The following is a 17,572-nucleotide window of genomic DNA, read 5'->3' on the forward strand; positions in this document are numbered from 1 at the left end:
ACAAGCTTTTGGGGATTTTTATTTATTATTTTTCTTTTTGTGATTAGTGAATTATGTTTTAGAAAACCAAAATTAATTAACTTAAATGGTGTTATTGACATTTGAGTCGTAAGTTGCCTTAGAGCGACACTCCCACTATCAAATCGGCCAATTCGCGCTCGGAGCAATAAAGCGGTACTAGGAGGGTTTGCAAAGGTCGAAAAATTTTCAAATAAATCTTAAGATATTAGATAACTAGTTCTGTAAAATAAGGATTGTCACTCTGATACTTAAGTCAATAATTGATTTAAAAAGAAATAAAAGAAAAAATTTGAAATAAAGTGAGAATAATGGTGAAAAATAGTGATAAGTTGAACATTCATGTAGAGTGAAAATTGTAAGCTTGAAATAGCTCGAAAAATCAAGAGAGAATAGTGCAAAAGAGAGAATTTGAGGATAAGAGTGATGTTGAAACCCTGTCCCAAAAACTTGCACATGACCCCTGTTTATAGGTTTGCATAGAATTGGATAAGAGATCAATTATTGAGTGTCATACGAAATTGAAAAACTATTTGAGTTAGCTACCACACGCAACAAACCGTTAGTGATTTGAATAAGTATTGGTTGAGATACGCGAGCTAAAAGGAAGCCTGGCAATCTGCCTATTTTCTAGGAATTAGTTATTCACAATCTTCCAACTTATTTATGTCTGATTTACCTAAAACTACTTGGAGATATTTTGGGATGATATGTACAAAATATATTGGTAAGCTATAGGGTGTGTCCTCTCAGTTATATGATGACCTGTCCGGTAGAAATGGAATTATTTCTTGGACCCCGACAGTTCAGTAAAGCAATAGGTAAGTTTGTGGACATTTCTTCCCTACTGATCGGCTTTATCCGTCTTGTTGGTGGATTTTTATCCGTCCTGTCAGTGACCTTTATCCGTCCTGCTGATAAACCAATTAGGCTCTTAGTCGGCTGGGCTAGTATGCTTAGTTTGTGGGCTTAACCCAATAATTTAGGGGGCATCACCAACTAAATAATATAATTAAGCATTCATAGCAAATAAATAAAGTTGTATTATTGCTTAAAAAGATATTTTTTGTTAATTAGTCGTAATAATTTAATTTATATCTTTTGAATGATATTAGAATAATATCAAATAATATAAAAAATAAATTACAAAAATATAAAAGTATTAAATATATTAATTAAAAATTTTATTAGTATTAAATTATTCAAATTATTTGAAAATTTTAACATTAATTTTAGATGATTTTTTTAAAAATAAATTAAAAAATTAAATTTAATTAAGATTATTATAATATTTATTAAAATGAAGATAAAATAATAAACAAAAAAAAATACAAGTTATTTACAAAGCTCTTGCAAGCACTTTCTATATATAAGTGAATTAAAAGGTTAAATACACTTTGCACCTCTAAATTATGCATAAAGTATATTTACATTACTAAATTATAAAAGGTAACAAAATAGCCCTTCATGCTATACACTAATTTTTTTATGATAAAAATGCTCTTATTATTTATCCTAAAATATCTCTATTCCAGTCATTATCCTATATATAATCTAAATTCTTATAATTTTTTATTTAAAATAAACATTACCCAAAATTTATATATAATTTTTATATTGAGTATAGAATCTGTATATACTTTACAAATTTACAATTCTTATATTTTACATAATTGGTAAAAAATTTACATAAATTTTGCTTGTGATGTTATATATTTTAATTTTTTAAAGATAAATTATCAAAACTAATGGACATGGCCTAAAGGAGATTGGCCCAAGACGAAGTACCAAGCCCAGGTGAAGGCGCACCAGCCAATGAGGAAGGCAACCCATCTAAATCACTAAGCCTAGCCCAAAAGGGGACCTCGTATGATCCAACCTAGCCCATCAAAAAGGTCCATCTAGCTCAGCTCAAAAGGCCCCCTCCCTGCACTAAAGCCCAGTCAATGAAGGAAGCCAACTTTGTCATATTTAGCCCGAAAGAGGAGCCCAATTCGGACACCTCCAAATCTAACTGATAGGAAGGAAGGTGCCCTCAACACGATAAACTCTTCACCCTGAAAGACTCCTTACCAAGTAGTAGCTTGCACAAAGAAAGAGCCCCCTTCACCTGGATACTTATTATGAATAAGGAGGATTCTTATCTACAGGATCCCGCTTTTCTCGCTAAAAGCGTACGGGTTCCCCACAGCAAAACTCCTATTGCAGGGGAACTCCTCCTCTATAAATAGAGGAGGTACCCCCCAATAAACCTCCCACTGTCACATTCGAGAATTCTTCCTCTTGTTGCTATCCTATTGCTCTAAAATCGTGTTCTAACATACTAAATTCTCAATTTTATCATAATTTCTTATTTTCATTCATTTTTATTTTTATCTATCCTTAAATCCGGTACTAACTTAAGCATTGGAGTACTAACTCTTTGTTTTGCAGGTCCTTTTTTCTCAAGAATTTTTACTCAAGTGGCCTAGAACCATTTCAAAGATCCAAGGACTCTGGACTCCACGAGACACGCCGCCACGTCCGGTCCCCTTCTCTCTTAAAATTCGACACCATCACGACGAGTTGCCGGCTACCACACCTGCCATTCGACTCCACTTAATGATGCGAGCATTTCCCCTCAAATAATTGACATTTCATCAACTAGGGACGATGGCCCTTTTCACTGTCGATTCGCTGCCATCTCGTCAACCCACCATCGCGGACCACCACCATTCGCTTCCTCTCCTCATTGCAAGTCGAATGAGTCCCCTCCCAACGTTTTTCATCAACCCAACGCAAAGATAAAAAAACAACGTACCTCCGCCCTCCAGTCGCGCTGCCATAACTCCGGCGTCTGACAGCCGTTTTCAGGCGGAGAGCCACCAATCAACTCGTCTCCTCATAGCGGACCTCCCTCTCCGATCAGAATTTGTCACCGGAGCCTCAACGGATTTCACCTCTAGGGAAGCTGACACGGCCAATGCAGGCAGCAACTCAACCGAGTTGACTCAACAGTAGAAACAGCATCAACAAACTTAGAATCCGAAGCAGAATATTCTGAAAACATCATTTTGTTGAAGTTGTTGCACCCTCAAAAACCTCAAAACCTCCACAAATGGCATCCCACAAATTTCTCCTTGTGGACTCGCCACTGCATTCAATCGGTGCGATTTTGACTGATGACAAAAGTCCAACACTGGTGTTCACATGTAGCACCCCCTTCGCTACAAGGGCTATATCTACCCTAAACGTCATACTTATAGTAATCCCTATGTTATATATATAAATGCACATAATCATCTAATCAATATGCATACGTAATCACAACGTCATAACGACATAGTTAACCGACAACATCACATATATTCAAATCAAACACTACAGGTGATCCATCACAGTTGATCGCTACGCCTATGTTCTCTTTATACAAACAAAATAAGATTTGTACTCTAGCTGACAAAAAGGAGAAAACAGCATACTGGCCCGACCTGCCTGAGTATAGTGCGTAGACCTATTCTTCAACAGTCAGACACCTCAAAGTCTACTCCTGAAAGAAAATGTCAACAGAGGGATGAGCCTGCCGCTCAGTAAGTAAATAATCAGCCATATCTATATATGTATATCAAACACAGCCCAAACAGGGCAAGTAGGCAACATGCATGGATTACAGTCAATTTAACTCCAACATAATCAATTGTAGTACCCCACATAGCTATCTCACAATAAAATAATCAATTAAACTTCTTTTTTCCTAGTTTGCTTACCAGAAGGTGATATCGTGTTTTTCCCGTCAACTCAATCTCACCGTTATATAAATTTAAGTGAATCCCCTTGACAGCCGGCTCATCAATCTCATTTCGCATCATAGCTCTTTTCAATTCGCATCATAGCTCTTTTATTTCGCATCATAGCTCTTTTCAGATCACATCTTTTTCATATCGCATCAAAGCTCTTTTCATTTTATTTTTTTTTTCTCATATCGCATCAAAGCTCTTTTCATTTCATTTCGCTTTATAGGCTTTTGAACACGTCAAGGGGTATTCACGCCACAATATATATTCAACTTCCACAACTCCCTCATTTTCACATATCACCATTCTTGTAAGCATTAGTAACGTAAAACAGTATATCCATATATTCTCATTTTCAGACATCCACAACACATCAAACAACAACATAACATTTCAACGTATTTTCTCATTCCACGTACACAATACCATCAATCAAATCAAATCATTCACCACTCATATATTTTCAGATAAATCAATGTCAGCACGAACCACAAATTCATATAACAGTAAAACCACAAATACAGAAAGCATATATAGATAATACTAATTATTTACTTACCTTAACCTCACAACATTTCTTTCTACTCAATCGCTAATTGTCAGTCCTTTCACCTCACCCCCGTATCCTATAATGAGTTATACCACATACAATTAATATATCGAGAATATCATAATTTCTTTTAAATACAATATTAAATATTATTTATACAATTTCTACTAATTCTTTAATATTTCACTTCTATCGAAGTACAAATCTTCGTTTTTCCTCTTTATTAACATACCATTTATTAAATATAATTTCTAGAATATTTCTACGAATTTCTTATCAATTTCTCGCTATTATATAATTTAATTAAATAACAATACGTAGAATTGCGTATTTGGTTAACAATTCCGATGGAATTATATAAATTGGCTATGGCAACATTCAAATCTAATAAATTTAATAATCTAATTAACCAACGACATCATTTTTATATCCGATTCTATATTTAATTAGACATTATTTTAAATAGCCAAACTCGTAAAATATTCTGATTAAATGGTACATCGCTTAGTATAAATAATATTTAATAAACGGACTAATTAAATAATATAATTATATAAATTAATAAGAATTAAAATTAAAATTCTTACCTCCCGCGCCAACTGAAGAAGAACAGAAAAATTGCAGAATATGCAGTGAAATAGTTTGACAATATTATATGTATATATATATATATATTATGTGCTTATCACGGGGGTGGGGCGGTGGGTGATGGCCCACCCCTCCCCCAATTCATTTTTCTTTCTTTTTCTTTTCTATTCCTTTTCTTTCGTCTTTTTCTATATTTTTTTTAATTTAATTTAAATTTTTCTCAAAATACCCATGACGTCCTTCTTAAATTTCTTAATTAATATAATTTGTCCCCAAATATTATAACGAACTCCAATTTAATCCGTTTGAGTTTTATTATATTCCAATTAGGGAACATAATTATTTACTAATTAACTAAGTTTTATAAGAATTACCAATTAATCCCCCAATTAGATATTATAATCTTTGGGGCGTCACATCACAGATGCAGAGACTGAAGCTCTTGCAGCTCCTTTTCGATTTGCACTCATTGAAAAATTGTCGCATGGAACACCTTCATACAACAACTTGCACAAACTCATCCTAGAACTGGCCTCAAGGGCGATTTCACGGTTAGTATGCGTAACAACAAATATGTCTTAATTCCACTTTCTAATTAAACAAATTACTCTCACATGTGGTTCCACCGAATTTGGTATATTCAGGGATGTCCAATGCGTGTCTTCAAGTGGACTCCTATATTCACGCCATTACAGGAGTTTTCAATCATTCCGCTTTAGGTCTGTTTTCCAGAACTGTCAACACATTTGTTCCGCAAAGATGTCCTATTTACAGTGATAGCATGATTAGAACCCCCCTCCAGATTGATGAAGCAACATTCAATCAGTTCAAGCTTTCAAAGGCACGGGGTATGTATCAAATTCGACCTTCTCAAACCAGCTTTGAAGAGTTTAAACTTTAGATTTTTGGTGAGACAATCGTGCAGAAAATTGAATATGAGCAAATCCCACAATACTGTTCTTTGTGCAAATATGTTGGGCATAGAGACTCAGAGTGCTACTCAAAAGGAAATGCACCCAAACCACCTCCCCGAATGCCAAGTAAACCTATTGTTGCTGACGTTAAGAAAAGAAAAGGAAAGCAGGTTGTTGAAGCAATGGAACGGGACAAAGCACCAATTTGTGAAATAGGTGAATGCCCAAAAACGATGGACCAGACAGAACCGTCTCAGATAACAAAAGATGATAGGTACCACATTGAATATACAATTGACTATGTGACTAGCGTTGATTCCACTTTTATTTTTGCAAATGAGGCGAGCAAATTAAAGGATCATGTGGTTGTGCATGAAAATATTGTTTCTGTTGATGTTGCCGACAATACCTGCGTTAATGATAGAACAGGCGATGGGAGCTTGGTGTACAAAGTGGATGATGGGAATTAGATACATGTGGAAAACACTATCATATTACTCGAACGTAATTCAGATGAGGGGGAGAATATGGACAGCAATGCCAGGCCTTTGAAGATTCGCAATCTAATTTTCTTGACCAACCACAACTCTGTTGATACAGAATCTGCAAAGCAGCTGTTTTAGGAGCTGGCTACTCTGATCATACTGGAATCAATTCCCTATGGACGAGCAACCGAATTACTTGATCAAGAATTCAAAGGAGAAAAAGCGGGTGATGAAACAGAGGAGCAACTCTTGTGGTCCAAGAATTCGGATGAGGCGAATCAAAAGAAGATGGAAGCAGAAACACAAAACATGATGGTGTTGGAAGAAACTGTTACGATATAAAGGAGTAGTACTCCTCCTTTTATGAATTTGTTGCTGTAACGATGTAGCTATGACTGTTATTTAAATTTCAATAAAGAAGGGATGTGGATCCCAAAACTTCCCCCATCCTCAGGTGTTTAATTAAAAAAAAAAAATAGAACTCCGGACTCGTACTAAAATCACACGCATCAAAAAATATATTTAAAATATTTCATCGTGCATATATATAGTGTAAAATATGCAAATCTATAATATAATTAATATAATATTCTATATGTTTTTAAGAAATGATATGGTATATTTTTATTATGTGGACATATAGTTAAATAAAAATTTATAAGATGTATATCATACTTTTTCTATAATATATATGCATAATGTATTGACGCATATTTAAATGTACTTTTTAACATAATTTATTTACTTTGTGAAATATATTTGTATATATTAAGCTTGTAAATATTCTTTATGTTCTATATTTATAAAAAATTATAAATTATAAATATTATTTTTAAGATAAAATGTGACTAAATTTTAAATCACTAAAAATAATTTGGGGGGATATTTTAATAAAATATAATTTAGAAAGTAAAATAAAATATATAGGGGTAAGTGAAAACGGAATTTTTATTCTAGCAATGCCAAATTATTTTGTTAAAAATATCGTTATTATTTTTTATATTTTAGGGGTGTAAATAAAATATAATGCATAGTTCATGATTACAAAATATTTTTAACACTGAATTAAATGACCTAAGATTCTTAACCAAATTGAAAGGCAATTTCGGGTCCGGCGGTACAATACATACTCTGACTCGTACCGTTGGTGTGAAGACTGTCCTGCAGGCTTACCTCTCAACACCCTTCTCACTCGAAGCCTTTGTTACTCCACTACTCCGCCGGGTGCCTGTTGCTCGATCGCCGGCGACAGGTGGACTCTTGTTTTCCATTCACATCTACACCGCTTGCCCACCTTTTATTCTTCGATGTGCTTCAATCAGTTATTTTATTTGGAAAAACAAAATGTTTGTTTCTAAAGCTATGTTTTGTATAAGAGTACTAATCTATATTTGTTTTGAAATTGATATACAAGCATCTTTATGTGTCTGCTTTCTGTTTGATGTGAATTCGAAATTTCAGTTTTAATTTTTTTTCCTCATTCTTTGAATTCCTGTTTCTTGTTAATTAATTTTCAAGGATGTCCATTTTACATGTGAAACTGTTGGGTTTGTATAGGAGTTCAGATAAAATGTTTCAGGGAGTTGTCTCCTTTTCTCCCCATTTTGTGTTTGTGTTACTTTTGAACTTAAATTCCCATGCATCTTGCTGTCCCTGTGTGACTTTCTTCTAAGACCACAGTTGTGTGTGTGTGCGCCTTCTTTTTTTTTTTGGGGGCGGGGGGGGGGGGGATAAACACTATGTGTGGTTTCAATTTTATTTTGTTTTGGTATGATTTGTGGAGGAGAGAAAAACAAAGATAAATAAGTATAAGTTAGAGATAGTGTATATGTTTGGATTTGTTTTTGGAGATATATAAAATAAGCATGGTATGTTTGATGTTGTTTAGTGGGAGATAAAAATTATTGTTCATTGTCAAATCATGTCTGTTTTATATATATTTATATATATGTATGAGCATGTATATAATTTTTTTAGTTATAAGGCGTATAATTAGTGTACACTTATTATGATAAAAAACAAATGAGGCACTGTTTCAAAACATCTCAAAACAATAACAAAACTTCCAAAACAAATCAAGACAAACATTTGTACATGTTTTGAAGATGGGCCAAAAATGAAACACTACGAAAATGTTTCAAGACATTGTTTCCTTTTTCCCCCATTTTGTGTGTTTGTTACTTTTGAACGTAAATTCCCATGCTTCTTCCTGTCCCTGTATGACTTACTTCAAAGACCACAGTTGTGTGTGTGTGGGTTTTCTTTTTTTTCGGGGGGGGGGGGGGGGGTTAGCTTCTTTGTTTATTTGTTACCCTTAATTTCTAGATTCTCATTTTTCACTTAAGTATGACATATTTGTCCAAAACTGGTGTTACTTGTCTGGTGTGCTGTCTCATAGTGGGTATTTTTCTCTCCAGGGGGGGGGGGGGGTTAGCTTTTTTGTTTATTTGTTACCCTTAATTTCTAGATTCTCATTTTTCACTTAAGTATGACATATTTGTCCAAAACTGGTGTTACTTGTCTGGTGTGCTGTCTCATAGTGGGTATTTTTCTCTCCAGGATGAGCTCAAGAAAAGGCATTGTGTATCCTTCAAATGGTGGTACTTCTGATCCATCATTCAAGGGGAAAAGCACATCAGATGTCTCTAACCCTGGTATTGATCAATTATCACATGGTGTCTCAGATATGAATGTGAATTCTGCACAAGATGATGGATGGGAAGTATATGGAAAGAAGTCCAGAAATAGGACAGGTAGCAACTCTTCAAAACAATGGGGTCCTCAGCATTCCAGCTCTAAGGCATGGGGTCATTCTGATACTGTGCAGAGACTAGGAATGCGAAATCATGGTGGATTGGGGAGGGGATCTGGTCAGACCTGGCCCACACTATCTTCTGATTCTAGAAAACATGCTGGCAGAGGGTATACTAAACCCCCATCATCTGATCGAAGCCTTGACCCTGACTATGCAGCTGCACCTCCAGTAATTCCCCCTCCTCTAAAGAATGGATGGGGATGGTCTACCAGGGTCTCTTCAACTCAGTCGTCAGGAGATAGCATTGGCCATAGCCAAAATGCCCAGAGAGTTCACCCTGCTGATGATGCTTCTAAGGGTGATGATGTTGACGAGGAGTCAGACGTTGATGACACTGATGATGAGCTTATGAATGATGATTTTGATTCAGATGAAAGCCAGAAAAGCCATGAGACGCGGAAGAAGAACAGATGGTTTAAGGAACTTTTTCAGTGTCTAGATGGTTTGACAGTTGAGCAGATAAATGAGCCTGAAAGACAGTGGCATTGCCCAGCATGCAAAGGAGGTCCGGGAGCAATTGATTGGTACCGGGGCTTGCAGCCCCTTATCGCACATGCAAGGACTAAAAGATCGAAAAGGGTGAAGCTCCACAGAGAGCTTGCTGAACTTTTAGATGAGGAACTTCGAAGGAGGGGAACGTCAGCAGTGCCTGCTGGTGAAATATTTGGCAAATGGAAAGGTCTGGAAAAAAGAGCTGATAAAGAAATAGTGTGGCCACCTATGGTTGTAATTATGAATACCAAGCATGAGAAAGATGAAAATGACAAAGTATGACATTTTTGTTGAAGTTTGAATTTTCTTAGTATGTACGTTTTGAGTGTATGCTAATATTTCCTTGATTCTAATATCATTTTACAGTGGATTGGGATGGGAAATCAAGAGCTTCTCGACTATTTTAATGCATATTCTGCAGTCAAGGCCCGACATTCATATGGACCACAGGGGCACCGAGGCATGAGTGTCTTGATATTTGAGGCTTCCGCAGTGGGATATGCAGAGGCTGAACGTCTGAGCAAGCACTTTGAAGACACTTGTAGAGATAGGCTTGCTTGGGAAAGAAATAGGGTGCTATTCTACCCAGGAGGAAAGCGCCAACTCTATGGATACATGGCAGAGAAACAAGATATGGACAACTTTAACCAGCATTCTCAAGGTGCTCTGTGTGTGCGTATGGGTTTTTTATGTGTGTATATTTTGGTTGTTTGTTTCTTCTTAATCCTGATGGTGCTAGTATGAATTGTCATTAGTTTCTGCTTACGATATGGTAGATTCTAAAGGCTGCATAATTGCTTAGGTAAATCAAAACTGAAGTATGAGATGCGGTCATATCAAGAAATGGTTGTGAACCAAATGAAGCAGATGAGCGAGGATAATCAACAGCTCATATGGTTCAAGAACAAAGTTGCAGAAGAACAGACGAGCAAGAAAGCTCTTGAAGAGTCTTATGGAATTGTGACTGAGAAGCTGCGGAAAACTATGGAAGAGAACCGGATAGTGAAGCTCAGGACCAAAAAACATCATGAACAAAACAAAGAAGAGGTATGTCCATAATTGCGTGCATGTGTCAGAGTAAAAAGTTCTTGTCAAACTTGTTATATTTGGTGGGAAATGTTAATCTAATTATCATGAAATTTGATAAAGTATCCGTTAGTTTTTGGGTTGTATTGTTCATGAACACATGGCCTACTTTAATGGGTTTCATAGCTTTGATGATATTTCTCTTTGATGTTTTGGAAAATGAAATGACATTGGAGCTATAATCCATACGATAAATGTTTTGATGGATCTCTTCGTTGGTGGTATGCTGCTGAACATAGGAAATCCCAGATTTAACACTTGGATCCACATGTCAGTTCATTTCTTTTGCAAGTGGAATTATGTGTAATCTAGGGCTATTCCTTAATATATAAATACACTTCTGGTATAGATTCATATATATCGCACTTACATTCTGTTTCACCAGGGAGATGATAAAGTCAAAACTGAGATGAGTTTGAAACTGTTCTGTATGGACATTTACATCTAATCCTACACAGTTCGATTATAGAAGTCAAATTATTTTGGAGTTTGAATCTGTGCTGTTTGGAATCAAAAGCAACTTCTAGCTTCAGTTTAATGCCCTCTGGTTAATCTTGTGAGCATATTTTTGGTTGTGTGAAATGACTTAACTTCTTTAGTCTGTGTGGTTTCTAGTTATTTTTACATGTCAGCATGAGTAGTCTGCTTTTAGTTAAAATTTTCCTACTTCTAGTGGCATTTCTCCTTCATATATTTTTTTGGGGGTATTAGAACTTTTATGCCTCTACTTTTCCTTTTACCTATATTAATCACATTATATATACATGATCTTGTACTTAGATGGATTACCAAGAAGAGTTTTTCAGAGACCGGATCCAACAGTTGTATGATGCCAGAAATGCGAAGGAGGAGAAGTTCGAGAAAGTCCAGCAGTATGAACGTGAAAAAGTAACAATTCAGTCCGAGGTAAATGTGTCTTCAGCGGAGGAGCGTCTACGCAGGTAACATTCCTTATATGCAACTGCACATAAAATTTTGCTTTTTGTTTGATGGAGTTTGTACGTATGTAGATATCCCTACTTGCTGGTGGAACATAGGTTTCATTTTGTGATCATCTGCTGCTTATTCATATTTCTCTTGATCACTTCGAGGAGCAACTTAAGGTTCTGCATTAGTTTATTGACTAATGCACTGCTTAGTGGATGACAATGAAATAAGCAGCCAATAATTCTGTTATGATTTAATTTTGCAGGAGGCATTTTTGGGTTTTATTTTCTATAGGTGATGCCAATTTTCACATTTTTATAATTTGATTTTAGGGCGGAAGAGGCAGCCAGATTCATTCAGTTGCAGGACAAAGAAATGGAGGAATTTGTTAATAAGAGGGACAAGCTTATGAAGGCACATGAAGACCGGATGTTGGATCTGAAGCGCAGGCACTGGGATGAAAAGATGGCTCTTGAAAAGGAATTTGACGAGGAGTTCAACAAGCTTATGGAAGAATACACTCCTGGTGGATCAAAGCAAGATTACAACAAAAACTAGGAACTGACGGAACTTTAGTAACATGAGACAGTAACGAATTTCATCTTTAGCCTTTCATGTGCATTTAGAATATAATATAGAATGTCGAACATTCTGAGCATGGGAACTTTATGATTTCAACTGAAGAATTTTTGCTACTGCTACAATCAGATGTTGGCTCTTGCCACCACTATTTATTTTGGACTTGTATGTTTGAATGCTGCTTTATGCTCGACCGATGGTATGTTATAGGATAAGCCTGTAATGTGTGGGGTCATACCAACCAAATAATTATTATTGGGATTGTCTGCAGAAGTATTGGGTAATTTTTGGGTGTAATTCAATGTTTGGGGTTTTTTAAAAGCTTAGTCCAAGTTAGCTCAATAATCAGCAAAATTTCTATGGTAGAATTAGTTCTATAATACATAGTCATTTTATCTGTACAATAAAGTAAATTTTGAATTTTACCCTTTAGTTGTTTCAATTATACAAAATGTAATTTCAAATACATATTGTGAAATTATTATAAATAGAACTTTACATACAACGGCCCTGTGTTTGTGCTCGGATATAGTTGGATAGTTTTACGTTAAAAAGTTCAAACTCAAGGTGTACAGTGGGTTGGATCGGTTCAGACAAACTCGAAAAAGTTCGGTTCAGGACTGGTCTATTATTGTTCATGGCCGGTCTTGGTACGATCATGGGCCACCAATTGGGTCCAATTTTAAATTTAGACTCAGTCTATGAACCGACCCGATTGAGGCCCGTATCAGGCCCGATTGTGTTTGTTTAATTTTTTTTGTGATATCGAGGTTTTTTTTTATAAACAATTACTTAACTTTGTAATTATCTTTTAAATAAATAATAAATTAAATTACACGAAAAATTATATATTAAAAAATAATAGTTAATGTTATAAACTTAGAGAAATTATAAGTTTATTGGCCTATCACTCCTAATAGAATATAAAGAAAATAATATATGTATTTCCGTCAAATCACTTTCTTATTCTCTCTAAAGCTTCTTCTACAAATGAAATACATGGTGGTATTCATAAACCACAAAAAATATGGTTACAAAATATATCATAACTATTATAATAACAAATCATCATGAGGGATACAAAAGGGTATAACATAATGGATTTTAAAAATGGATATTAAGAGGTGTATGCATTCATATATACATATTATATATAATACTCCCCCTTGAATGCATATCTCTTTTATCATATACACCCTAACTCGTTAAAAACCTTGCTTGGAAAAACCCAATGGGAGAAAACCAATACTAAAGAAAAGAGTACAATTGTATAATCTCCCCCTCAATTTAAGCAGATATCTTTCAGGTGTCGCATGCCAATATTATGTACGAGTTGTTTGAACACCTTTGTTGGTAATGCCTTCGTAAACAAATCTGCTAAGTTCTGACTTGATTGAATCCTAGACGCTTTTGTTCTTTTTCCCTTCATCACTTTGATGCTGGCTTGCGATTGCCCTTGGAGTTCACTTGAAGACACGCATTGGGTACCCCTGAATATACCAAATACGCCGAAGCCTCAAGCGAGAATAATTTGCTTCACAAGATAGGGAAATTAAGACATGTTTGTTCTTCAGCATACTAACTGTGAAATTATTTTTGATGCCAGTTCCAGCGATCAGTTTGTGCAGACAACTATATGGAGGAGCTCCATGCGAAAATTTGCCGACGAGTGCAAATCTGAAGGGAGCTGCTAAAGCTTCGATCTCAGCGTCTGTGAACACCAAGGTAGGACCGTTGTCGCCAGTCAAAATTGCGCCGATAGCGGGCGGTGTTGAGTCTGCCAGGAAATATTTGTGGCATACCGGATTTGCAATTTTCGAGGCCCGTGATGGCTCAACAACTTCAGCAAACGTTTTCTTTAGAAGGGACTGCGTCGTGGTTGAAGTAGCTGGGTGCTGTTTCTGTTTGACCGGCTGAGTTGACCGAGTCAACTCAGTCAACAACGCTTGTTGACCGTTGCCGGAGGAGGCGATTCAGGCGTGGCTCCGATGGCTGAAACAGAGCGGATGGGTGGATGCGCCATGACGAGGCGAGTCGACTGGTGAAGCTCCACTAGCGAAACGACGGCGGAAAGGCGGTGCGAAGGGCGGCGACCGCGCGATGTGGAGAAATGTGAGATCTCCTCACACAGGTGATGAAATTTGATGAAACCGGTCCCAATCGGCTCACACTGAGGAGAGGATTCAAACGCTAGTGGTCCGCGACCGTGGGTCGCCGTGACGGCGGCGAATCGACGTCGGAAGTAATCGGCGGTGGAGGAGAAAGCCCAACATCTCTAGTGCATGAAACTTCAAATTGTTTCGGGGGAAATACTCTACTCATCAAGGCGAATCTATTGATATATAGCACGGCCGACAATTCGATGGGACGGCGCCGGAATCTTAGAGAGAAGATTCCGGCAACTTTTAGGGCGAAACAACAATTTTCGATCGGCTGGTGAGGGCGCGTCCGTGCTCTGTTCAGGCCACGCGCAACATGGTTGGATAGCTCTCGACGAGGTGAGCCTAATGGTGGTGGCCGTGACCTGGGACTCGCCGGCGGGATTTTCCGACTGGCAACCGGGCGCCGCGACGGAGGTGGAGGTGGACAGTCTGTTGGTGGTGGTGGTGAGGCTGAAAAACTACTGGTTTGTTGGTGATGTGTATTGGAAGTGCAAGTGTGTGGTTTAAGGTTTAGGGTTTTCTTTTTCCCGATAAATGTAATTTTCATAAATAGAAAAAGATATAGTACAACAATCATGGATCAAGTAGTATTCCTTCGACAGGCCAAGGGATACGCAACAATCTATAAAGTGCATGTGTACTAACAGAGCTAGCTAAGGAAATGTCAAGTATACGATGTCTAACATTCTCCACAATTAAGCTAGCTACAATATTCGGCTTCCGCTCAGTATGCTCGAATCGCCTAAGATTTCTCTCTCTCCATATATGGTAGATACATGCATCCAATAATGCGCGATAGGCCACATTGACGATATGTTTACCCCTCCACTTCCTTGCAGCACACTCAACATCTGTCATCCAATCTCTATTAGGCTACGCAAAGCGTACAACTCGTCTAATAGCATGAAGGCATTGTCGACTGTATCGACATTGGAAGAATAGGTGTGTGTGTGTGTGTGTGTGTCTCCACCCCATCCTCATCACATAATACACATCTACCTAAGTGAGATAACCATTGTTTGTCCGTCGTAGGTAGTTTCTCCAATATAGCAAGCCATAAGATAAACATGTGGCGAGGTATCTTTAAAGAGCCCGAAAGTAGTAAAGCCCAACCTACTTTCGAGCCTGGTGGATCAAATAATCGGTATAGAGCCTGGATCGTAGGGATTCCACCGAAAAATCTCCAAATAATTCGATCATTATCCCCATGAACCGGTGGAAGCATGCGAGTAATCTCCAAGTACTCTATGTCGGTAATGAGAGGCCAATGCCACTGGCCTCCCTAGATGACAGAGCTAAGTTTGATGGATTCATGAAGACCAAGGGTGATCGCCCCCCTCGGGAATCTCCCCATAAGAGGACCGAGATGATGCCATGGGTCCTTCCAGAGATAAAAGTCACCTCCATCTCCAATATGGTATTCCACCATTGGTCGCAGCCACGTTCGCAGACGGACCATTTTCTTCCAACCCCACGAGCCTCTATGATCAAGGATAGTCCATATTGAAGCATCACGTAGTCGCCCCTGGTATAGCCAATCAACCCAAATGGAAGTCCTATCACACCGGATGACATCACATAATTTTTTGCATATGAGAGCACGGTTCATTGTGCTAATATCCCTCAACCCTTATCCTCCCTCAACCAGTGGTTTACAAACCTCCTTCCACGCCACTTTGACGTAACCATTGCTCCCTTTTTCTTTCCATAAGAAAGTTCGCAGGCGCTTCTCAATGTTCTTAATAACCCCCCCCCCCCTTTTTTTTAGTCAAAACACTAGAAGGTGGGGGAGGGTTATCGGGGTCCCCATCCCATCTTAATTAAAAAGTAACAACAGATAACATTACAGAAACAAACGCAAGAAAGCATAAAGGCAGGAGTACTACTCCTTTACATTGTGATACCACATCAAACTTAAATAAACTAAGCGGTTGCTTGGCACTGCGTCAAAATTGCATGTTGCGACGTTTGTTTTTTTCTGGCATGGTTGGAGAGGGAACAAGGAACTGCTCTCCTTCCTCTGTATCAAACTAGATCCTGAATCTTCATCGGTTGTGGGCTAACCGGATTGACATCATTGTCTTCCCCCTCTGATGCATCAGTGTCATCCCAAACCTTCAGTTGTCGAGCTACCACTCCAAAATATTTCAAATTTTTGAAGAGTTTAGAGGCCTGATGAAGTCCATTTCTTCCTTGTTTGGATTTCCACCCCCAATAGGAAAATACACAGCACCAACAACAAGATTATCGGCAGGCAAATCAGTCTCTACAATATGTTCCACAGTTTCCTCACCCATTTTTCCAACCTCGCAGGCAGGAACAAAATTTTCATCCACACTAGTCATAGTTTCAGTTTGGTGTTCAGTGTGGTACCTAGTGTCCTTTGCAGGCTGAAGCTGTTCTGGCTGGTCCATCATCTTTGAGCTCTCACCAGTTTCCTTTACTACTATTTTCCCCGCTCGACCTCTTCAGCAACCTTCTTTCCTTTCATTTTCTCAACGATAGCATGGTTGCTCGACTTCCGGGGTGGTGGTTTGGGAGCATCGCCTTTCGAATAGCATTCTGAATCTCGATACCCGACATGTTTGCACAAAGAGCAGTAGTGTGGGATTTTCTCATATTCAATACGTTGCACAATAGTCTCCCCACAAATTTGAATTTTAAACTCTTCAAGGCGTGGCTTGAGAAGGACTATTGTGCAACGTATTGAGGCCCATGACTGTTCCGCAATTTTGACTGGCCACAAATATGTCCATGCCTTGGAGAGCTTGGACTGATTGAGCGTGGCGTCGTCAATCAGCAGAGGGGTTCCAATCATGTTCGCCACCGTGAATAGAACTTCCTTGCGGAATAGATGCGATAGCAACTCCAGGAAACTAACCCATATCGGAACAATTGACGACTCCTATGACGGCGTAAATGTCGGAGTCCACCTGAATACACGCATTGGATACCCCTGAATATACCAAATACGACGGAGCCACAGGTGAGAGTAATCTGCCTCACAAGATAGTGAAATTAAGGCATGTCTGTTGTTCAGCATACTAACCGTGAAATTATTTTTTATGACAGTTCCAGCGATCAGTTTGTACAGACTACTATATGAAGGAGCTCCATGCGAAAATTTTCCGACGAGTGCAAATCTGAAGGGAGCTGCTAAAGCTTCGGTCTTAGCATCTGTGA

At 37.8% G+C, this 17,572-nt stretch overlaps 1 protein-coding gene and 1 long non-coding RNA gene across 2 annotated transcripts; one reads left to right on the forward strand and one right to left on the reverse strand.

Annotated features, from left to right (window-relative positions):
* Positions 1 to 3,343: 3,343 nt before the first annotated feature.
* LOC148784610 (uncharacterized) lies at positions 3,344 to 4,974 on the reverse strand. The gene is made up of 3 exons (XR_016063803.1): positions 4,929 to 4,974; positions 4,351 to 4,417; positions 3,344 to 3,547 (listed from the first exon to the last, which is right to left on the reverse strand). It is a non-coding gene; the product is annotated as an uncharacterized LOC148784610 (long non-coding RNA).
* Positions 4,975 to 7,422: 2,448 nt separating this feature from the next.
* Positions 7,423 to 12,352, forward strand: SGS3 (XS domain-containing protein / XS zinc finger domain-containing protein-like protein). The gene is made up of 6 exons (XM_011102660.3): positions 7,423 to 7,580; positions 8,888 to 9,911; positions 10,002 to 10,296; positions 10,438 to 10,682; positions 11,502 to 11,662; positions 11,981 to 12,352. Exons 2-6 carry the CDS (start codon positions 8,889 to 8,891, stop codon positions 12,204 to 12,206), a joined length of 1,950 nt encoding a protein of 649 aa, XP_011100962.1. The 5' UTR covers positions 7,423 to 7,580; position 8,888; the 3' UTR covers positions 12,207 to 12,352.
* The last annotated feature ends 5,220 nt before the right edge of the window (positions 12,353 to 17,572 follow it).

This window comes from Sesamum indicum, linkage group LG13 (genome assembly GCF_026168435.1).
Source record: "Sesamum indicum cultivar Baizhima isolate 11 linkage group LG13, ASM2616843v1, whole genome shotgun sequence".
Classification (NCBI taxonomy): Eukaryota; Viridiplantae; Streptophyta; class Magnoliopsida; order Lamiales; family Pedaliaceae; genus Sesamum; species Sesamum indicum.